This window comes from Phoca vitulina, unplaced genomic scaffold (assembly GCF_004348235.1).
Source record: "Phoca vitulina isolate PV1807 unplaced genomic scaffold, GSC_HSeal_1.0 scaffold2, whole genome shotgun sequence".
NCBI lineage: Eukaryota > Metazoa > Chordata > Mammalia > Carnivora > Phocidae > Phoca > Phoca vitulina.
Window position 1 is genome coordinate 82,818,800 of NW_022589705.1, and position 22,356 is coordinate 82,841,155.

The window sequence follows — 22,356 nt, forward strand, 5'->3', positions numbered from 1 at the left end:
AAGAGAAGAGAAGAGAAGAGAAGAGAAGAGAAGAGAAGAGAAGAGAAAGAGAAGTAGTATTTTTTTCCACTATTTAAACAGTTGCAATACTATTCTATGGAGAAGCAAACCTTCACAAAGCACAAAATTCATGATAAGAAAATCAGGAATCTCTGATTCTAACCAAAAGACAAAGTCCCCCATTCTTATTCCAAGTTCACCTGAAGTGCTTATTAGAAATGGTGGTAGAATTGAAAGGAAACAGTCTCTAGTCTCAACTCTAGCACCAACTCATTGTGTAAAGATGAGTAAACCATAACTTCTCTAGGTCTTCCTCTTTTTTTTTTTTTTTAATAAGGAATAAGAGCCGCTGATTCCTACAGTCCTAACCATGAGATTCCAAATTCAGCTGCTACCAATTTTCCATTTTCCTAGAAGTCCACACTCAACAAGGAAAAAGATCACCAGTCAAAATGACTTCAGTATATAAAACAGAGCATAACCAAAGGTAAGACACAACACAGAAAGGGCAAAATATTACAGTGAATAAGAAAGGCTCAAATACATATTAGATTAAGAATTTTGTGCAAATTCATTAAAAAGCCATCAAGTCAAACAGATAGGAGCCAAAAGAAATTGATACACAATAGATAAAATAAATGAACACACAGAAAAATGTAAAAAAAAAAAAAAATTACCAAAGAAATTCAAGTGTAAACTATGATGACATCTCTCTCCTATTAATTAGGAAAAACTGAAAATACACAGAACAGTGATAAAGATGGTGAAAGTGGATACTTACAACTACTAATAGCATGGAACATTGGTACCACTCTATTAAAAAGCAAAATGGCTCACCTAAGCCCATCAGTGAATCCTAGGATCAATAATAATGACCAGATAGCATATATCCTAATGATAAAATACAAAGCATACATCACCATCTATGAAATATTCTTACCAAAGAAGTTTAACCTGAATCTAGAATCAAGCCTCTTAAGGCAGCTGTGTCTCAAAGTATGATCTAGGGGACCCTTTCACCGGGTGGTCCATGAAGTCAAAACCATTCTCATAATACTAAGACATCACTTACTTTTTCCACCCTCATTCTCTCATGCCTGTATAGTAGAGTTTTCCATAGGCTACTTGTTGTGTGGTATTACAAAGTGTTGTATACAGAAACAGACATGAGAATCTGTCTTCTATTAAGACAGACATATGAGATGTGCCAAAATGTAAAACAACACCACTCTTCTAATTTTGTTTTGGAAAATATAGTTTTAATTAAAAACATATTTCTGTGATAACAAATAATAGGTTCACGATTGTTCTAACTAGTAAATATGTTTTAATTTCTCAGCTTTAATTTCTAATACAGTAAAGTTGATAGATATAACCCACATAACTGAAAGCTCTTTGAGGTCCTCAATAATTTAAGAGTATAAAGGAGTTCTGAGACCAAAAAGTTCATTTACAAGAAACTTGAGGAGATGCAGGACAAAGTTAAATGATACCACAAAGAAGCAATCAGCCAATACAGAATTCGGGACACTCTACAGTTCAACAGAATGGATTTCTAGTCAATGGCATGAGGGAAAAAAGGCAAAAATGGTGGCTGGAAGGGACTGTTGTAGATTAAGAAAAATTTAAGAGACATAACAACCACATATAATGAGTAGAATTTGTTTGGATCGTGACTTGAACAAACCAGGCAAAGAAAAAAAGATATTTTGGAGATAACTAGGGAGATCGGATCATATGCTGGGGACTAGACATGATAATGGCAGGGTGGTTGGGTAAGAAAATGTAAGTACTGTTTGGAGATATACAGTGAAGTACGGAGGGGTGAAATGACAGGATTCCCGGGATTTGCTTTAAAACATAACAGGAGGGATAAAAAGAAGAAAAAAAGGGACAAAGCAAATGGGTAAAATCTCAATAACGGAGTTGAAGTTAGGGGGAAGTTTATTCTATTCTTGTGTATGTTTGAAAACTTTCATAATTAAAAAGATAAACTTTAAAAAACTTAAAACTTAAAAAAAGCACTATAAAATTGCTTCAAAGAACTTTTCCCCTACCTATTATTATAGCCCTTCCTTCATTCCCTAACATAAATGCACAGAATTTGAACAAAGGATATCTCTAAGTGTATCATGAAGATGAAATACTTTGTCACTGAAAAGAATTTTTTAAAATAGAGTGTACCTCAAAACCTCTACTCATCCCAGCTTATCAATTTTCCCTGGTCTTACACATATTCCTTCACGGTCCCTCTCCCTTTTTTTCTCCCTCCACTCCATTCAGGTTTGGAAAGTGTTTCATCTATGACTACATTCCAAAAATACAAAGGCTTATTAATTATCTGATCATTCCAAATTTTCTAGCTCAGACCCCCCAAGCTCTAGAGCCCATCTCCCTCCCAAACCAAAGAAAAATAAGACATGTTTTCTATCAACTTGTATTAAGAACCTAAGCTCTAACAGAGGACTTTTAAAAGTCAAAATCTGATTTGATGTTCAATTCTGATTCCTCTCCTGAGCAGACTTTGTCTGAGAAGGTAAAGTTGAGCACAAAATGACGGGAAAACATGAAAGCTGAGTAAGTCTTCCAGATCCACGTGTATTTAAACAGTGATGTACACATGAGACTCTTGGAACTCATGTAAGTACTCGACTCCAGGTCAGAACTAGTCCATTTCTAGGTTTCATTTCTTTGGTTTGTTTGGTTAGTCCTTTTTACTTCTCACCCTGACCACATGTTCTTTGATCACTAACAAGTCCAACAGGTCCCAGACCGTGCCATCTTTGGTCTTCAAGTCCCCCTCACGTTCCCACTCACAGCTCACAGATGTTCCCAGTTACACTTTATTTCCTCCTCAACTCACGAAGACCTTGTACATAACCAAGGGTCCAGAAACCCTAACAGTTCAGGGTGCATAAATTTATTTTCAAGTTTTAACATTTTAAAGTTAAAGCGGGGGGGCACCTGGGTGGCTCAGTTGGTTAAGCATCCGATTCTTGGTTTCAGCTCTGGTCATGACTCGGGTCATGGGATGGAGCCTCGCGTCAGGCTCCGAGCTCAGTGGGCAGTCTGCTGGAGATTCTCTCTCTCTGGCCCTCCCCCTGCCACTGTCACTCTCTCTAATAAATAAATCTTAAAAAAAATAAATAAATAAGACTTTTCTCATTCCAAAGTTATAAAACATACCCATCAACATTTTTATGACTAACAGTCCATTAATGCCTAAATGTACGGTAATAACATACATCTGTATGTTTTACAAATAATTTTTTCATGAACAAGGTAGAGTTATTAAAGGGGAAGAAAGGATAGACGCTTTACAATAACCCATGGGGGGAGGGCAGCAAAATAAGTAACAGCTATTCTATAATAAATTATGACAGCTTTTAGCTCTCCAAATAAAAATGGGGAGGGATAGAGTTGACATGGTAGAGAAGAAAGAGCCAAAGACTGAATAAAAAGGACCTGGTTAAAGTCCCAAATTGGATAGTTCTGCCATCCACCAGCTATGTGACAAAGGAAATCACAACCTCTCCGGATTTCCTGCTCTGTGCTGCGATATAAGACCTGCTTTGCCCGTGAAGATCAAATAAGGCGTGTGAACATGAGCTAAACCAAAGTGTGCGGATGAGAACCACGCCTGCTTTCAGGATCACATTAACAAAGCATTGTGCAGGAGATGAGACTGGCAGTTTTAAACTCTACTTGAGGTCTGATGGTTCAAAACTCGTTATCTAGCATTAACTGACTGGTAATAAGAAATCTGATTAACAGAGGCTTGTAAATTGGGTGCCTGGGTGGCTCAGTCAGTTAAGCGTCTGCCTTCAGCTCGGGTCATGATCCCGGAGTCCCAGGATCAAGTCCCATATTGGGCTCTCTGCTCAGCAGGGAGTCTGCTTCTCCCTCAGACCCTCCCCCATCTCGCGCTTTCTCTCTCACTCTCTCTCTCAAATAAATAAAATCTTTAAAAAAAAAAGAGTCTTATAAGTAAAGTGAAACCAAGCATATGATTACCAATTTTCTACTAATATCAGTGACTAGTGAATATTCCATTTTGTTTCTACTGAAAAGCTGTATCGATTTTTAAAAAGCAAAGGTGATGAAACTGTGTTCTAGGATTAAGTGTTGAGATGAAGGGCAACCATGCTGGGTCCTTACTCCAAGTGAAAGTAGATCCCAGAAGAAACTTGGGTGCATCTGAATGGATTAGCAGACTTCAAAATAAATGTTCAAGTTGCAAGCACTGAGGTGACTTAAGCTGTATCTATCGAGTCATCAGCCAAGCAGAATCTCACCTGGCACTCCTAAGGCCTCAGGTGTTTTGTTTGACCCACAAAGGCTCATTTTACAGATGCTGCATAGAAACTTAACATTTCAGAAAGTGCAGTAGGGCAGAAATGAAACTGAACAGACAGGCAATGGCTAAAACTGTCAGGACATCTTTGGTTTATTTCATAAAAGCCCTTCAATAAATACTCAATGAGTCATTCAAACTCATTTCCTTAAGTGACACCTAGAAAAAGCAAAGTGCATATAATTCATGCCATGAGATAAGAGCACAAATACTCTTCAATGTTTGGGGGTTTTCTTATTTTTAATGTTACTTATCTGAGTAGTCTTTATTTATTTATTTATTTTTTGTCAGAGTGGATGAAAAAAGATTCTTTTGCTTCTGGTTGAAGGAAAGGAAATAAAGAGAAACAAACTAATACAAGAGACAGAGAGGGAAAGGAGGACTAGGAGAAACCTCATGGGACCTAATACTTTAAGCAACTTAAGTGGCTTAACTTCAATTAAAGTTTAATTCAGTACACTTGCAACAATTGGAGAACACTGGGCTGGTGGCTCAGCTCCAGCTGCTTCTTATAAAAGGAATACAGTATAGCCATAGGACCCTGGAGCGGGGTCTTAAAGATGACCTATTTTGTAACTAGCTGACTCCACTAAATGGAGGGAAAAAATACTATGTAGAACTTATATATATATATTTTTTAAAGATATTTATTTATTTGACAGAGACAAAGCAAAAGAGGGAACACAAGCAGGGGGAGTGGGAGAGGGAGAAGCAGGCTTCCCGCTGAGCAGAGAGCCCAATGTAGGGCTCGATCCCAGGACCCTGGGACCATGACCTAAGCCGAAGGCAGACGCTTAATGACTGAGCCACCCAGGCACCCGAACTTATATTTTTTTTAAAGATTTTATTTATTTATTTATTTGAGAGAGAAAGAGAGTGTGTGTATGTGTACACGGTGGGGGCGGTGGGGAATGGGAGAGATAATCTCAAGTCTGCTTAGCATGGAGCCCCACATGGGCTTCATACTGGGCTCAAGCTCACAAGATTGAGATCATGACCTGAGCCAAAACTAAGAGTCAGATGCTCAACAGACTGAACCACCCAGGTGCCCCTAGAACTTCTATTTTTAACTGATTTATTTTTGAAGGTACTGATTTTCAAGGCATAAAAGTCATCCACACAAATCAAGAGAATATTGGACACTCTACAGCAAGTATGAAAAAAAAAATGTAACACCAAAAATCCTTTATTTGTTTCAGAATACTTTACTCCTATTACTTATTCTTCACTAGGTTTGCCATATTCTGACTAAAGTCACCAACTGAATGAATGAATCATGGATTCACCAAAACATATACACCAAGATCCCAGTTACTAAGCATTTGTCTATGTGTCCCAATTCAACCAGTTAAAGGATTTTATTTTCATGACGTGGTATACTGCTAAACCTTTGTCTACTTTAATGTCAATTTGCAGAGCAATCATGTTAAAACAAAACAGCACCCACCAAAAGGTTTCAAATACAGCTTCTATAATTCTTAAGAGATTTTCTTAACACAATTTAGAGTTTACACTGATAGGTTTAGAAAAACATTCACCAATAATGTTTTTCTAATTCAGCTCTTAGTGACCTCAACAGGATCATCTTCGAAATCATTTTGAAAAAGCCTGTAAGGATGTGGCCGTGAGGCATGCTCTCTCTATGCCTGTCCATGTCTGTCTGTCTCTCTCCGTGTATCTGTCCCCTCACCCTCAAAACACACACATACACAGGGCGTCCGCATGATTCAGAATGTGTTTACGAGACACATATCTTGATCTGCAGGGGTAACAAGGGCTTCATGTAGCTCAAGTCAACCTCACAAAGGGCAAGAAGGGAGTCTGTACTCTCCTGGCTGGCCAACAGCAGGAAATGGAGGGTTTCTCTGCAAGGCTGGCCTGTTCCATTCCATTCAGTCTCTCTCTGTATGTGTCATTCACACCGCTGTCACCACCTGGAAACCAAACTGATCTCTCAGCTTGCTGAAGACAGTTTTCAGAAGGATGGAACCACAGAGACATGATAAGGAAAGCAAATTAGCTGAAGAATCTATTTAGAAATCAGATTTTCACTGTTCGTGACTGACATGCTTAAAAAATAAGCAACAAACCATGTTGTCGCCTTTGTGTCAAGAGGCATACATTTCCACTGCCCAATCCTAAATTTTCGGTTAGTGTAACTGTTCTGAGTTTATAAAGGACTTTTAAGATTTTATGGCTCCAGGGCTCCATGTTAAATGGTTACAAAATTGTTAAAGTTTAAACTATCATAATAAGCTTCCAAAACTTTATGCTGTTATTAAGTGAGTCTTACACAATACCTCACAAATGGTATGTTGACATGTGAAGCAGAAGGAAACCATTTGTGACAATGCAAAGGATGAGGAAGTTTCAGCGTTGGAGGAAATGGGAAAATGGAAGCATACATTTCCCAGATTTTTTTTTTTTAAGATTTTATTTATTTATGTGACAGAGACAGAGACAGTGAGAGTAGGAACACAAGCAGGGGGAGTGGGAGAGGGAGAAGCAGGCCTCCCGCTGAGCAGGGAGCCCGATGAGGGGCTCGCTCCCAGGACCCTGGGATCATGACCTGAGCCGAAGGCAGAAGCTTAACGACTGAGCCACCCAGGCGCCCCATTTCCCAGATTTTTTAAAAGTGGTCTTCTCCAATTTATTTATTTTCTCAGAGAACACCACGGAGGAGGGATTTTATTCACTGATAATATAGCAGATATCACTGCTTTTACAATAAAAAGCTAATTTCTTAAAGTTATCATTCCTCAAAACTAGAAAAGCTTACCTAACAAGTATGTGACACTCAGCTATATCCAAGTCAGCGTCTCAGGGATGGATGTGTGGGGGGGGGGGGGGGGGGGGAAGGCGGGAAAAAAGGAAAAGAGGGGAGGGGGAGGGGGGGGGGGGGATGACTGTTGTCACACTTTCTTCTTTCTCTTCCCTTTGCCTGCCTCTCAGGCTTATCTGTGCTCTAAAGATGCTGATCACTGATTTAGAAATTTCTAGGCATAATGAAGGTAGCAGAAGTCTTCAAAGATTTTCATCACTGCCACAAACCTGTCAGCCAGGAAGTATGACATAAAACAATGAATTCTATCCAACAAAAGGTCGGAAAATGGTTTGATGAGTAGTAAAAAAGTACCTCAAACAGTGTTTAGCACATAGTAGACAATGAAGAAGAAATATTAATGTTTTCCTTCCTTTTTTGTGAATTTAAAAACGAGGTAACTGACCTCCAAAGATGAGGCGTCTTGCCCAATGTTCTAGGGAAACAAGTGACAGGGCTCTCTCCACACAGAACCAGGTCTCTGTCCCTACTCCACTGCTCCCCATTTGATGACATGTGATAACATCTTTAAATATACCCCAAATTTTAATATTTTCATTTAGATTTACCTGAAGATTTTGCTTAAATGGTGGTTGATGTAAGCCTAAATTCCTTCTGAAGCCTGGGCACTTTTTTTTTTTTTAATCTACCAGTTCCATAATACAACTGCAGCATGAACAGAAAATGAGGTTTAGAAATGACTCCCACCAAAGCATTAAGGCAGGCAGGCAATGGGAGACTGTTCCAAGCCTCACAGGGGCACATGAACACCACCAGCATAGTCATTAACACCAACTGAGATTCAAAGAGAACGTGTCACAAGATGCCAGAACTAGAAACCAGCTTGTTCTTATGGATGAAATGTCACGTAACAATAATTTCCTCAGAGCACAGAGTGGGCCTCTAAATAGCTCGCAATCGAGTCTTATTGCTCTCCACCGGTTGGTTCTGCGATCAGTCCTCTTCAGCAAGGAATTAGCAATTACCAGGAAAAACAAGAAAATAAGCACTAGAGGCATTTTCTCCCCCACAGTTTTATAAAAACAGTCATACCTAAAGTTTTAAAGTTAAGATTATGAAAAGTACTTTTTACTACAGAGTGTTTTACTCCTCCATGACAACTTTATCTTTCAACAGTTTTTTGAGCCCATGTTCACTCTCTTGAAATCTTACTCAAGACTATAAGTGTCTAAATTCATAGAAAAGGTCCGGAAGGATAAAGACCAAACCCAAATGCAGTGGTATCTGTGAGGGGGAAGCTGATGACCAGGGCCTGGGGGTGGAGGGGATTCATTATCATGTACTACTTCTACACCTTTAATGGCCCTCGAGAAGCACATTTTAGATGTACCGTAGACCTAAGATTTCTAAAGAAAACTAATATTGCCTCCAATTTTAAGTGCTCTCTGTTGATTTTACACAAAGCCCTAGAAAATAAACAGACATCTTCTTTGGATGGTAATACTAATTAGGAAGCCCTGAATCTTTCATGCTGCCTCCCATGTGTCACTTTTTACATGTAGGGCATATTACTCTTAAACATATAAAAGTCCTCAAATATCAACCAACTTACAGAAATAATATCTTCAGGAGCTTGTACAGGAAAAGCGAAACAGCCATTCTGAGTTCACTTCCTTTCCTGAACCAGATCCCCCTCGTTCACGGCACTATCACTGTATGGACCACAATCAAGCACTGTGTCGAGCTGCTCAAAGAAGGCTTTCTCGAAGCGTGGCAGTCAACTCACTCGCTCAAAGCCAAAAATGGAATAGGAGAAATCCGTGTATTTTAAGACACAGGGTGTGTGCCTGGTAGCATGGTCTATTTTTAGAAGTTACATTGAGAAACTTCCTTTTTGAGTGCATGTAAGAAAAAAAAAAAAAAACAGTAATAGAAGGGTAACCGCATGAATTATTTCATTCTTATGGCAGCTCTGTCCAAAATGAGGTAGGTGTATCTTTGAAAGAGCCTGCAGTTTGAACTCTCACTATCCCCAGAGGTTTACCTCTGTATTCATATACATAACTAAAGGGGTTCCTGGAAGACTTCACAGCTTATTTTCAATAAATAAACCTTAAGTCTCTAAAATCTCAAATAAGTGCACTAGCAGTAAGTAAAGAAGAAAGTTTAAGGAACTGACAGAACCAGGGAATGCCAGCCGAGAACTGGGAACTGAATGACAGCTCCCAGATAACTCTCGTTGGTGATGCCGGGAGGGATAACACACATGAATTCCGCCACCCATCATGTGACAGCCCGTCCAGTTTTTCCTGGACACTGTTCGTGACTGACATGCTTAAAAAATAAGCAACAAACCATGTTGTCGCCTTTGTGTCAAGAGGCATACATTTCCACTGCCCAATCCTAAATTTTCGGTTAGTGTAACTGTTCTTAACCCTTGATTTAAGTCTCTTCTTTTTCCCTAAGTATGAATGTTCTTCACCTCAAACCTGTTTGCTAAGGAAAAACAGAAGCTCCTGAGTCAGAGGAGCTTACTATTTATCAGGCTCTTCTCAGCCCTCTCCACTTTGGTCTATGGAGAGAAAATTAGAAACACTCTTCAACTACCAAGAACAATCACAGGGCCACGGATAATCCCTCTTATTTTACAATTATATTTAACCAAATATGGTTAAAATCGTATTACAGAAAATGCCTATTATTCCCTGAAAAGTAGAATAAATGAAATAGACCACAGCAGTATTCATCCTCCTAAAATCTCACTCTTGTTTTTAAGGATCCAGATTACATACACCACGTGTTTAGTACATTTTAAACCAAGAAGTTGTCGGCTTAGAAAGTTCTTCATAGCTCCACGTTTACACTGGAAAGTCAAAAATGTCCCTGCATCCACACTAAAATTTAGCTCCTTGTGCTGCTCTTGAAATTAAAGGTAAACATACAGTAAGTTCTTAAAAATACTGAGTGGCCAGTAAATGCAATTTACTGACACTGTGAGTTGTCCATAATACTTATACAAGTTAAATTTGTCCACAAATCAGCTGAAATTTAATAAATATATTTATTTCCTTTAGAGAACATACGCATGCAAAGTGACAAATGGGGAGAGATTCAAACTGAAAACAGTATATACTCAACTTAAGTTGATTTCAAACTGCAACAAAGTCTTACCTCTTCAGATCCACGGTTGTGACACTAAATACAACTCCTTTGAGCCAAAGAATCATGAAGAGCCTCTGGGAAAAAGGGCAGTTTCCTATGCTTTCACCATCACTGCCGGCCTGGGAAAGAGAAATCAACATTGAAGAACAGGGTCAAAGTGGTGATACTTAAAACGATAGACCGATTTCTGATTTATAATCAAGGGCTCAAGGAAACAGGAAAAGTTGCATTGTAGAAGGAAGGGTGGAAACTCAGGTCTCTTACTCTGCTTTCATTTGCCCCCCTCTCTTCTTAAAAATGGCTAGTCTACTACAGCACTGTCCTACAGAACTTCCTGCAATGGTAGAAATGATCTGTATTTCCACTGTCGAAATACAGTAGTCATTTGTGACATATGGCTAATGAGTGCTTAAAATGTAACTAATTCCACTGAATTTATTTGCTTTTAATTAATTTTATTAAATATTAAGTAATTTCTTGTTCTATGAGACAGTATTCTTTATAAGGCAACATAAAGGGGGAAACCTGCAGGTGTATCTATCTCCAAAGAGTTAAATAATCCCCAACCCCCACTCATTTAAAAAAATATTCATTATGAAAATCCCATATCCTGTACACATCCTTTCAAGGAGCAAGAAAATAATAAGGTATCTTTATAAAAGCTATCTGCAATCCTACTTAATATGAATGGAGCAGCTGACGACCTCCCTGAGCTCAATGATGAGGTAGAATTTTCCTAGAAATCAGGGTGGGACAAATCTTTACTCCTGTCAGGTATGCCCCCAGTTCACAAAGGAGGGACAGGGGAAGCAAAGAACAGGAGTGGGGGCAAGAAAGCCAGCATGCTGGAAGAGAACATTCTGACACTTGCTAGGGAGCAACACAGCCTTCTTCACCACAAAGTCTGTGGAGAAAGCCAGAAATAACTTTCAACAGCTCATTCAGAGACGCATGGCTCAAGTTCTGTTTATTATCCTAAAGTAACTCTCAAAATATTCAGAAGCCATTTCAGTAAGATGCTACATTAGTAAAGTTACTAATTCCTAAACTAATGGGGAAATAGGGTGGAGTAAAAAAATAAATAAATAAAAGCAGTTACCTGATTAAACATAACACAACAAAATAAATGGGCATAAAAGGAGGATTCCAGAACCCTACCCTAATCAGACAGCCTGAGAGAGTTACAACTGAACTCATTTTTTGCTTTTTAAATCATTCTTTATCAGAAACGAAACATACACAGAATTGTAGCCAGAGTGAATCGTATTAATTTCTAGTACTGCAACTTGCACAAAACTTGACTTTCTGAAGAAGGCCTAGTTCTTAAACTTTAATGTGATTAAGAATAACCTAAATAAACATTTTAAATGAGGATTTCTGGGCCTTATATCCAGAGATGTGGGGCCCAGGAATCCTCACTTTGTTATAGGCACCCAAGGAGATCACAAAGCAGAACATCTGCTCAACACGCTGAGAGACACTGGTGTGGGAAGGTCAGAATGATATTCCTTCTTCAAAGTACAAGCCAGTTCACAGTATTGTCATCCTACGATACAATGTAACAAACCGGTACTCAAAGTTGCTTTTTTGAAGATGCTGGCCATCGCAACACCTATAGAACGCTGATAACATGTAAGTGAGTTTACCACAGATAATAAAAAGTTAAGATATATCTTTCTATATAGCCTGATGATTAATATTTTTACACAAGGTTGTGGCCTTAGATACTCAAATCTTACTATCATTCTTGTTTTTGCTTTCCCCGCCCGGTATTAACATGCTTAGCAGCAGAAATATAACAAGAAAACGTATACCAAATTTCAGACTTACTGAAAAAGCAGTAAAGTTTGGTAGACAAAGAACAAGTCTGACTCACTTTGTCCTATTCCACTTGTTTAATCTATAAAATGAACCATAATTTCCCAAGATGCCTGTCATAGCAGTGTTAAAATAATTATACTGGTAAAGAATTTGTAATAAAGATGTTACATATAGGTACTTGGAAAGACATTAAACCCAAGGCAAGCTGGAGATAAACAGCAACTGGCTACAGATCAAAAATACCACACCACAATTTCCCACGACGGTCTGCAGAGCATATGCTAGATAGAGTACAGACAGGAGAATCTTGGGACACGGACGCTTCCTGAAGACCTAGTCAGGATGCAAATGCCCCCTCTCCTTTCACCTCCCTTGCCTATAATTTCTAGCAAATGTACTCTCTCAGGCATATCTGAAGCTTATTACACATCTCATACTCCCTATAAAACTATTCTTTTATGCACACACAAATAAAAGTATGTGTAATCTTCAAGATAGATCTGAAGAACTGCTATTTTAATTAACTACTCCCAAAACTCATGACAATTCAAATAAGAAACATTGCCAAGTACAAGTTTCTCTGAACTTTTAATAGCATGAGAAGATTGGGAGCTAATAACCAGATAATGTTTTCATCAAGTGTAGTGGAACGGGAAAAATTCGGATCTCTAGAAGTCATAAGTCAAAAACTTCCTCTTTTAATGCATGTTGTAATAATAAAGTTCCATTTCAACATTTCAATAAAATTCCATTCAAGGTAAAGGATCAAAAGCATGCTCTTCAATATGAACTACACTGAACATAACCTACTGGTACAATCCACTGAGGAGGATGTTCCGGTATAGTGGAAAGCATTACACACTGAAAATCAGGATACCTTTATTCTACACCCAGTTTTTTATTATAACAAAAATTAACACATAGGTATATCTAACCATAGCGTCTAAGAAAAGTATACCTTAAAAAAAAAAAAAAACTTTGCTTTTTATTTCTTCTAACAGTGCACTCATTATTTTAAAAGTAATTAAAAACTGAAACCCTGCAGGTCAGAGTTCCCTTACCTTTGAACCATTCGCTAGTTGCTTAATCTTCTAGATTTTTATTTTCTGTGTACATACTACTTTTCTCTTTTAAAAATGTGATCACACGATATACAACTTTTTTATGATCTACATTATTTTATTCTCAATTTAATGCAATCAACCCTCCAGAGGCTATAATGTGCCTGCCAGAATGGTGTCCAAAAAGGCCAAGGAGAGAGCCAGGGCTTTCTACCCTGCCAGCCAGGAAAAGGAGGTCCTATTCCTTCCCGCTCAGGGCGGGGGGGTTTGGGGGGGGGCGGGGGTCAGAGGAGGCCCAGTATACAGTAGTCAGGACGCTCACGATCAACTAGAGGTGATGTCAGCGGAGACTACACAGGGAATGGAACCCCCAGCCCCGCCTAGCAGAAATGAGGAGCCGCCCCAGGGGTATCCGGAGGCCACTGTAGCTACTCATTCTCTGTGTGGCTGCAACAAGGCAGTGTCGTTGCCCTTCTCCCCTCCCACCCTCCTCCAGAGCAGCGTCAGAGAAGTCTTATTTGAGTGTTAGAGAAGTTTAAACAAAGCTTAAACAAGATCCAGAGTCGCATAACACAATATGAAAATGTCCAAGTTTTGACCAAAACTCACTTGTCATACTGAGAGCCATATGAAACTGAATGAAAAAAGGCAATCAATAATGTCGCCATCAGGATGACAGAGCTGTTAGAATCTACTGACAAAGATTTTAAAGCAGCCATGATAAAAGTGCTTCAGTGAGCAATTATGAACAGCTTGAAACAAGTGAAAACATAGAAAGCCTCAGCAAAGAAACAGAATATGTAAAGAAGAACCAGAAGGAAATTTTATAACTAAAAAATAAAATAACAAAAAAAAAAAGCTCAGAGTTTGAGCTCAACAGCCAAACTGCCAAATGGAATGAACAGAGGAAAGAATCCCTGAACTGGAAGAAAGAACAGAAACGACCCACTCTGCACAGAGAAAAAGTAGACTGAAAATACCACACTTCCTATATATTTCCATATACTGAGGTCATCCATCTAACAGTTATTTTTGAAGGCTTCATTTATGCTATTCATCCAACAATTTCCTATGTATAAATTTATTCTGTAGAAACTTTTATACAGATGCCCAAAGACACAAGAGAGAGGAACACTGAAGCACCGTTTGTAACGGCAAACCACTGAAGACCACCCAGTGCTGATCAATAAAGGATCTGTTAATTACAGACCACCGCCAGAGGGTGGAAGTCTGGGCTAACCACGCGGTCTTTGCTGGCACGGGTAAGAGTATGGTCAGTTTTTCCCTGTGGTGTTTGAAGTAGAGCAGCTATTGCCTGAGGCTTCTGTCTTAAGCCTCGGCTGCCCCTTTCCTGGTCCTCTGGCTAGCAAGAGTGGACTTCTCTTAGAGCGTTGTCTGCACCTGTTGGTGTTTCCAGCTGCCAGCTCCTCTAGCTCTGAGTCTGGGATCGATCAGGGCAAAAAAACCCAAGAAACTCATCTACTCTGCCTTCCCAGAAGCAGAAGTCTCTCAGAAGTACTAAATTTAGAAAGCAAAATTAAAAATGTAGAAAATGTGGTATATCCATACAGTAGAATAGTATTCAACAATAAAAAGCAATGAGGTATCTTGATATATGCTAGAAGTCGGATGAACTTTTAAAAATTATGCTAAATGAAAGGAGCCAGTCACAAAAAAACAACACAGAGTATATGATTCCATTTATATGAAATGTCCAAAATAGGCAAATCCATAGAGACAGAAAGTAGATTAGTAGTTACCTACCTAGGGCTTTTGTGGGGCAGGAAGGAAGAAGGGTTGAGGAATGACTGCTAATGAGTACAGTGATTTTTTTCTGGAGCACTAAAAATGTTCTAAAATTGGATTGTGGTGATGGCTGTACAACTTTGTGAATATACTAAAAACCACTGAACTGCACACTTTAAATGGATGCATTGTATGATATATGAATCCTATCTCAATAAAGCTATTTTAAATATATAGGCACAAATTACAAGTATAAATATACACATACTAGAAAAGATTTTAACTTGGGAAATATAGTTCTAATATTATGATTTCATATTATACAAAAAACATACATGCCCATAATGTTTTCCCAAAAATTAGAAAACTCAAAGCAAAAACTTGAAGAATCCCAATGACACAGAAATAACCACCAATTTCCAGATAAAGGATGAATCTTCCTATTCCTTTAGATTTGTTCTTATAAAAGGGGTAGTTTTGTTTAACTTGCTATGTGGGGTTTCTCTTACACACTCATTATTCCTCACCCTTCTCCCTCCAGGCCTCTGTTGTAATCCCTCAATTGCCTAATACCAGTATTTAATTAGAAACTGCCACATTAACTCCTACATTGCTGAATAGGGGTCAATGGTAGATGCCATAAATGTTTTAATGTTTTACTAATTCAAGGTTAAGGAATGGCTCACTTAGAAAATCTAGTTTAATCAGTTGCTAGAATAGTCATTTTAAAACACCCAAGAAGGTGAGCTTGAACTTCATTCCTCTCTATTTCTTTGGGTTTAAGGGACTGGGGGTGGGGGTGATGGTGACTAGGGTAAGAAAGACAAGCGTGGGATCTGAAGGTAAAAATGTGCTCCTGACCATTAAATTATTTTCCTTGACACATTTTCCAGGGAATGCCTACAACATGCTGCTAAAAGAATAAACTTAAAAACTTTAAGGCTTCGGGGCGCCTGGGTGGCTCAGTCGGTTAAGTGTCTGCCTTCGACTCAGGTCATGATCCCAGGGTCCTGGGATCAAGCCCCGCATTGGGCTCCCTTCTCAGTGGGGAGCCTGCTTCTCCCTCTCTCTCTGCCTGCCGCTCTGCCTACTTGTGTTCTTTGTCTGTCAAATAAATAAATAAAATCTTAAAAAAAAAAAAAAAAATTTTTAAGGCTTCATTTACCTTTAGTGTGGATTCTATCTAACTTAGCTGTCTGAATACACAAAATGGCTTGCTTTGATTTAGATTACCCTAAAAAGTCTCAAAACAACATGATAAATGGGCAAAGTCATCTGGTTTCTATTATTCATTTCTTAAGAGCTTTTCCTAACCACATGCTAGAACCAAGATTTAAGAGTCCTAAGGTTTAATAAGCTCTCATCCTTCTATGGGGTCTGCAGAGCATGAAGGAAACAACAAGGTTTAGAATCAGACATATATGGATTTGAATCTTGACCTCACTACTTATTAATGTGTAATCTTTAGTAAATTACTTAACATCTGTGAAACTTTCCTACACCACGCTATTAGGGGGTCAAATCAGTTGGGGTACATACAGCTCCTGGCATATGGTAAGAATTAGTAAATGTTACTTGACTTTAAAGATGCTTCATGCAGGGGCACCTGGGTGGCTCAGTTGGTTAAGCGACTGCCTTCGGCTCAGGTCATGATCCTGGAGTCCCTGGATCGAGTCCCGCATCGGGCTCCCTCCTCGGCAATGAGTCTGCTTCTCCCTCTGACCCTCCTCCCTCTCATGTGCTCTCTCTCATTCTCTCTCTCTCAAATAAATAAATAAAATCTTTAAAAAAAAAAAAAAAAAAAGATGCTTCATGCACAGAACTCAAGGCCTAACAATAAGTTCTTCAGTTCAAGCACTTAGTCATTAGACTCCCTAGTTCCTTTATTCTTCCAAAAAATAAGAAAGGGGAAAGAACTGTGGAAGAATAATTCCACAAATAAAGCCAAAGGATACATGATGGAATGATTACTATATCCCAAGCTCTGGTGACGTAAATAAAACACAGCCAATGGCAGGGCATGGGAAAGACCTCAGATGCTCCCATCTTCTTGTTCAGGATCACCAAGCCCTGAAGTCTACTCTCCAGGTTAGGTCCTATGCAATTTAGGGAAGAACAGATTCGTGTGAAATTACATGAAGATACCCAACTACCAGGGTTAGATGAAACTCCAGGCTAGGCTGTTCGAGTTCCACATAAAACATCTACCTTACTGAAAAGGAACTCTCTACTGTCCCCAAACAAGCTCTTCACATGTATTCACCTAGTTCATCCTTATATTCTCTGACTCAGCAAAGCCACACTCACAGGACGCCACCACTTCCTAGCTGTGTGACTTTGAAAAAGGGATTTCGACCTCTCTGGGCCAGTTTTCCTCTTCCGCAAAATGGAAACAATAAGATGACCTACCTAGTTGGACTGTTGAGGGGAACTGAAGGAGTTAACAAATCCAAGGGCTTAGAACAGCACAATGGTCTAAAACCAAGGGGATGGGAGGGAGTTGTTCACTATATACCCTTTCACACTTTTTGATATTTGTACCATGCACATGAATCATTAAAAAAAAAAAAAAGGCAAGCAATTTGCAACAATGTGGATGGAACAAGAGGGTATTATGCTAAGCGAAATAAGTCAATCAGAGAAAGACATGTATCATATGATCTCACTGATAATGAGGAATTCTTAATCTCAGGAAACAAACTGAGGGTTGCTGGAGTGGTGGGGGGTGGGAGGGATGGGGTGTCTGGGTGATAGACATTGGGGAGGGTATGTGCTATGGTGAGCGCTGTGAATTGTGTAAGACTGATGAATCACAGACCTGTACCTCTGAAACAAATAATGCAATATATGTTAAGAAAAAAAAAGAAGAAGAAGATAGCAGGAGGGGAAGAATGAAGGGGGGGAAATCGGAGGGGGAGACGAACCATGAGAGACGATGGACTCTGAAAAACAAACTGAGGGTTCTAGAGGGGAGGAGGGTGGGAGGATGGGTTAGCCTGGTGATGGGTATTAAAGAGGGCACGTTCTGCATGGAGCACTGGGTGTTATGCACAAACAATGAATCATGGAACACTACATCAAAAACTAATGATGTAATGTATGGTGATTATCATAACATAATAAAATTAAATTAAAAAAAAAAAAAAGGCAAGCAAACAAAAGCCTTCCCACCCCAAACATATGAAAATGATGTAAAACAAAAGTCACAGGGGCGCCTGGGTGGCTCAGTCAATTAAGCATCTGCCTTCAGCTCAGGTCATGATCCCAGGGTCCTAGGATCTAGCCCCGCATTGGGCTCCCTCTCCCCCTCGCCCTGCTCTCTCTCTCTCTCTCTCTCACACACACACACACACGCACTCTCTCTCTCTCTGTCTCTCTCTGTCTCTCTAAAATAAATCTTTAAAAAAAAAGAAAAGAAAATACAGATTACCAGGCCTCACCTCCGGACATCTGGATTCAGTATGTCTTTGGTGGGGTCCAGGAATCTGCAATTTTTAACGAGCACTTCAAGCAATTCTAATTCTGATACATTTGGTGAGCAGGCCACATTTTGGTAAATATTGACACAGAGGAAAAACATGCCAAAAATAAAGACTGGAAAGAAGTTTACTCCACAGTTAGACTTTGAATTTTAACTCCTCGTGATGCCTTCTGGACTCTGCTCTTTGTAGACCAGCAGCCTGGTCACCATTTGTTAGGCGCAGTTTTCGTAAATAACAGCCTCCTCTCATACTTTAAAGGAATACTACTGTATCTGTCCCCAAAGCAGGATATATCAAGACTTAAACCAAGCCAACCTAAAAGCCCTTAAAAACCTAAACACTCGAGGATGCCTGGGTGGCTCAGTCAGTTAAGCCGTCGGCTAAGGGATGGACTCTTAGTTTAGGCTCAGGTCGTGATCTGAGGGTCTTCGGACTGAGCCCCATGTTGGGCTCCACGGTTGGTGGGAAGTCTGCTTCTCTCCTCCCTCTGCCCCTCCCGCTCCCCTTCCCTGGCTTGCACTCTCTCTCTTGCTCTCTCAAATAAAAATCTAAAAACAAAACAAAACAAAAACACCTGGACACTCAAATTGAAGAACATTCTTATTTATACAAACCAAGAAGCAGAAGCAAAACAATGTAACAATAATAATTCTAAGGGCTTATCCTACAGCCAAATATAATGTTAAGGACATTATGGTGACACAGAGTCCTCTATAGATCAAGTCCTTTATTCTGTGGGATTGTTGTATCTGGTTTAGAAGAACAATTGCAAATTTTAATTATTATATTATATTACTAAATGATTTGACTTGTCAGGAGAAAAAAAAAAGAAAAGATTCTTCTGTGATGTTAGGGACATGGACCAATACCTGACTTGAAAAACAGGCTGGGTTTTCCACTTAGAAGCTATAGAACTTTACATTTGGGTAAGTCACTTAACCGTTTTGACTTTTAGTTTTCTCTTCTGGAAAAGGGGGTGGTCTGGGGCAGGGGGTGGGGGGTTGGAGACTGCTTTACAGAAGCTGGTAACTATAATGTTGTGATACAAGATATATATTCCTACTCTCAGGGAATACAGTGTATGCAACTTCAAGAAAAGGAGCAAATAATAAAGCAAACGGGGTAACATGTTAATAGGTAAACTGGGTAAAGGATGGTCTTTGTACTGTTCTTATTCCTGCAACTTGAAAGTGTAAAATTATTTCCAAATTAGTAGTTTTTAAATTATTCATCTAGTTCCCACTTCTGTACTAATAGTTTATAACTATAATTCATTTTTACTGTACCATTTTTATATTATCCCCAAGGACAGATAAAAATCTTTTTAAATTAAAATTTTTTATTTCTTAATCATCCATCAACAATGTGAGGACCCACCTACACTAAATACTGGAGATCTAGTGATGAATAAGAAAAGACATGGCTCCTACCTTTGTATTACCTATGTTCTACAAAATTGAATCTGAATAATTTAAGAATATGAGAACACACTAAAAATGAAAATCAATATAGGATACAGTGTAACTCAAAATACATCCCCCATCTGGGGCTCCTGGCTGGCTCAGTCAGTGAAGCATGCGACTCTTAATCTCGGGTTCTGAGTTTGAGCCCCATGTTGGGTGTAGAGATTACTTAGAAATAAATAAAATCTTAAAAAAAAAAAAACAGGGGTGCCTGGGTGGCTCAGTCGGTTAGGCAGCTGCCTTCAGCTCAGGTCATGATCCCTGGGTCCGGGGATCGAGCCCTGCATCAGGGTCCCTGCTCATCAGAGAACTTGCTTCTCCCTCTCCCTCTGCCTGCCGCTCTGCCTACTTGTGCTCTCTCTGTCAAATAAATAAATAAAATCTTAAAAAAAAAAAAAAAAAACAGGGGCGCCTGGGTGGCTCAGTTGGGTAAGCGACTACCTTCGGCTCAGGTCAGGATCCCAGGGTCCTGGGATCAAGACCTGCATCGGGCTCCCTGCTCAACACGGGGCCTGCTTCTCCCTCTCCCTCTGCCGCTCCCACTGCTTGTGCTCTCCTGCTCTCTGTCAAATAAATAAGTAAAATCTTAAAAAAAAAAAAAAAAAACCCATATTTCCCAACAATTGAAATAACACTTAAACATTTGAAGTGTCATAAACATCCCCCAATAAATCACGATTTTGTGAGTTTCAGTTTTATGGGCTTGCCATGGCTCCTCCTCTGAGTTGGTAATTCAACTTTTAACGGGAGACTTGATGTTCTCTTGCTTTAGTCTAAATCACCAAATTGAGGAATTATTCAAAACTATTCAAAAATATGTCTTTTCGCTTTATTTTATTTTCAAATATACCCTTTCACACTTTTTGATATTTGTACTATGCACATTTTTAAATGTGGGAGGGAGCAACTAAAAGTATAAGACAAAGTTTATCATGCTTAACCATATAAAATAACCTTCTAAAATTTATAGTTATTACTAAAGTCATCAAGATTCAAAGTTACTTGAAGGCTGTTGGAGGAAATCACTGAAATACACAATTTAGCCCACTGCCTTAGCCAAATGTCATGGTTTAGTGATACAGCTCTCTTTTTTAAGCTTCGTTCACCTACAACTATGGATAATTACATCTGTCGAATGTGAAACAGAATTCATTTTCCAATAGCTTCTCAGGCTAGTTCTGTTTCCATTAGTAAATGACCAAATTATGATTCAATTACCTAATATAGCTGATAGTTTAACTTAAAATAAAAAGAAGCCTGTAAATAGGTACAATAGTCTATAAAAATGAGGTCTTTGCAAAAGTTCTCACTTCTCCTCTCCCAAGATGACCTCCCACCCATGTTCTAGAGGACCCTATACCACGATTCCATTATCCCCTCCCATTTGTCCTATACAACAAGGCTGCATGAACCTGGACACTTTTGTGACTCAAATCACATTATCTTCCACAAAAATGCCCACTGTAGCACCTGCCCTTCAGGTGAAGCTCAAGCCTCACCTCTACGAAACTGTTCTAGATCACTCTGGCCCAAACCAGTTACCTGTCCTCTCAACTTCTACTCTGGCTTCTCAGACTCAGATGTCAACACAAATCATCAGAAGATTGGTGCAGCTTCTGATTCAGCAGATCTGGGGTGGGGCTCAAGATTCTGCATCTCTTACAAACTTGAAGGAGTAGCAAGCCTGTGCCACTTATTTAACAATTAGTATTGAGTTGCCTTGTGATCTCTTAAATCATTACTGTTCCCTGCACTCTATCTCCTGGGCTAGTCGGTAACTTCACTGAGATGGCATACATTTTTTTTTATCTTCCCATAGCACCTCATCTGCTGCAGGTGCCTTACTATTTATTAGCTTTCTAGTGATTGCTAACAACGAAAGCCTCTGAGTTACAAAGAATGAGCTCCAGGTTATCAGTACAGAAAAAAAAAAAAAAAAAAAAAAACAAGTCAAATCTTCCTGATCAATGCTTCTCAAAAATTCAATTAGTTCTCCAGGTGAACTTGGGACAGAGCTAACAAACCACAGAAGCCACTATAACAAACTCTGAGACTTGGCTGCCCAACACCCCTTCTCCCACTTTTTATTGCTGATAGAACTCCCATTTTTGATGAGGCATCTGTTTTTCCATCCCCCAAGGGACACAGAGGATGATGACCCAATCCCCAAAGCTAGGAATAAATCCTGACTGATTCTGAGCCAGTCATGATAGTTCCATTCCTCTTGCCAGGGATTAGTGGCAAGACCCGGTGATTAGATCCAGTCCTAGTCTTTGCTGTTTGCTCTGAAGACCAAGACACCAGACAAGGAAACCCTTGGATGTGAGGCCTGTGGCTGCTGTGGCCAACCCGACAGGGAAGCCAGAGGCTGCAACCAACACCAAAAGACAACAGAGCCAAGCGCATCGCAAAGAAGGGAGCCAGACCCTGACATACTATACACAGAGCAGTCCTCCTACTATACTTCTTTCATTACATACGTTTC

The 22,356-nt window shown here is 39.4% G+C and overlaps 1 protein-coding gene across 1 annotated transcript in view; it reads right to left on the reverse strand.

The window, feature by feature from the left end:
- CLIC4 (chloride intracellular channel 4) overlaps positions 1 to 22,356 on the reverse strand; it is a 70,644-nt gene that overhangs the window by 24,976 nt on the left and 23,312 nt on the right. Inside the window, exon 2 of the mRNA XM_032391056.1 lies at positions 10,308 to 10,417. Coding sequence (XP_032246947.1) covers positions 10,308 to 10,417 — 110 coding nt within the window. The remainder of the gene's footprint in view (positions 1 to 10,307; positions 10,418 to 22,356) is intronic.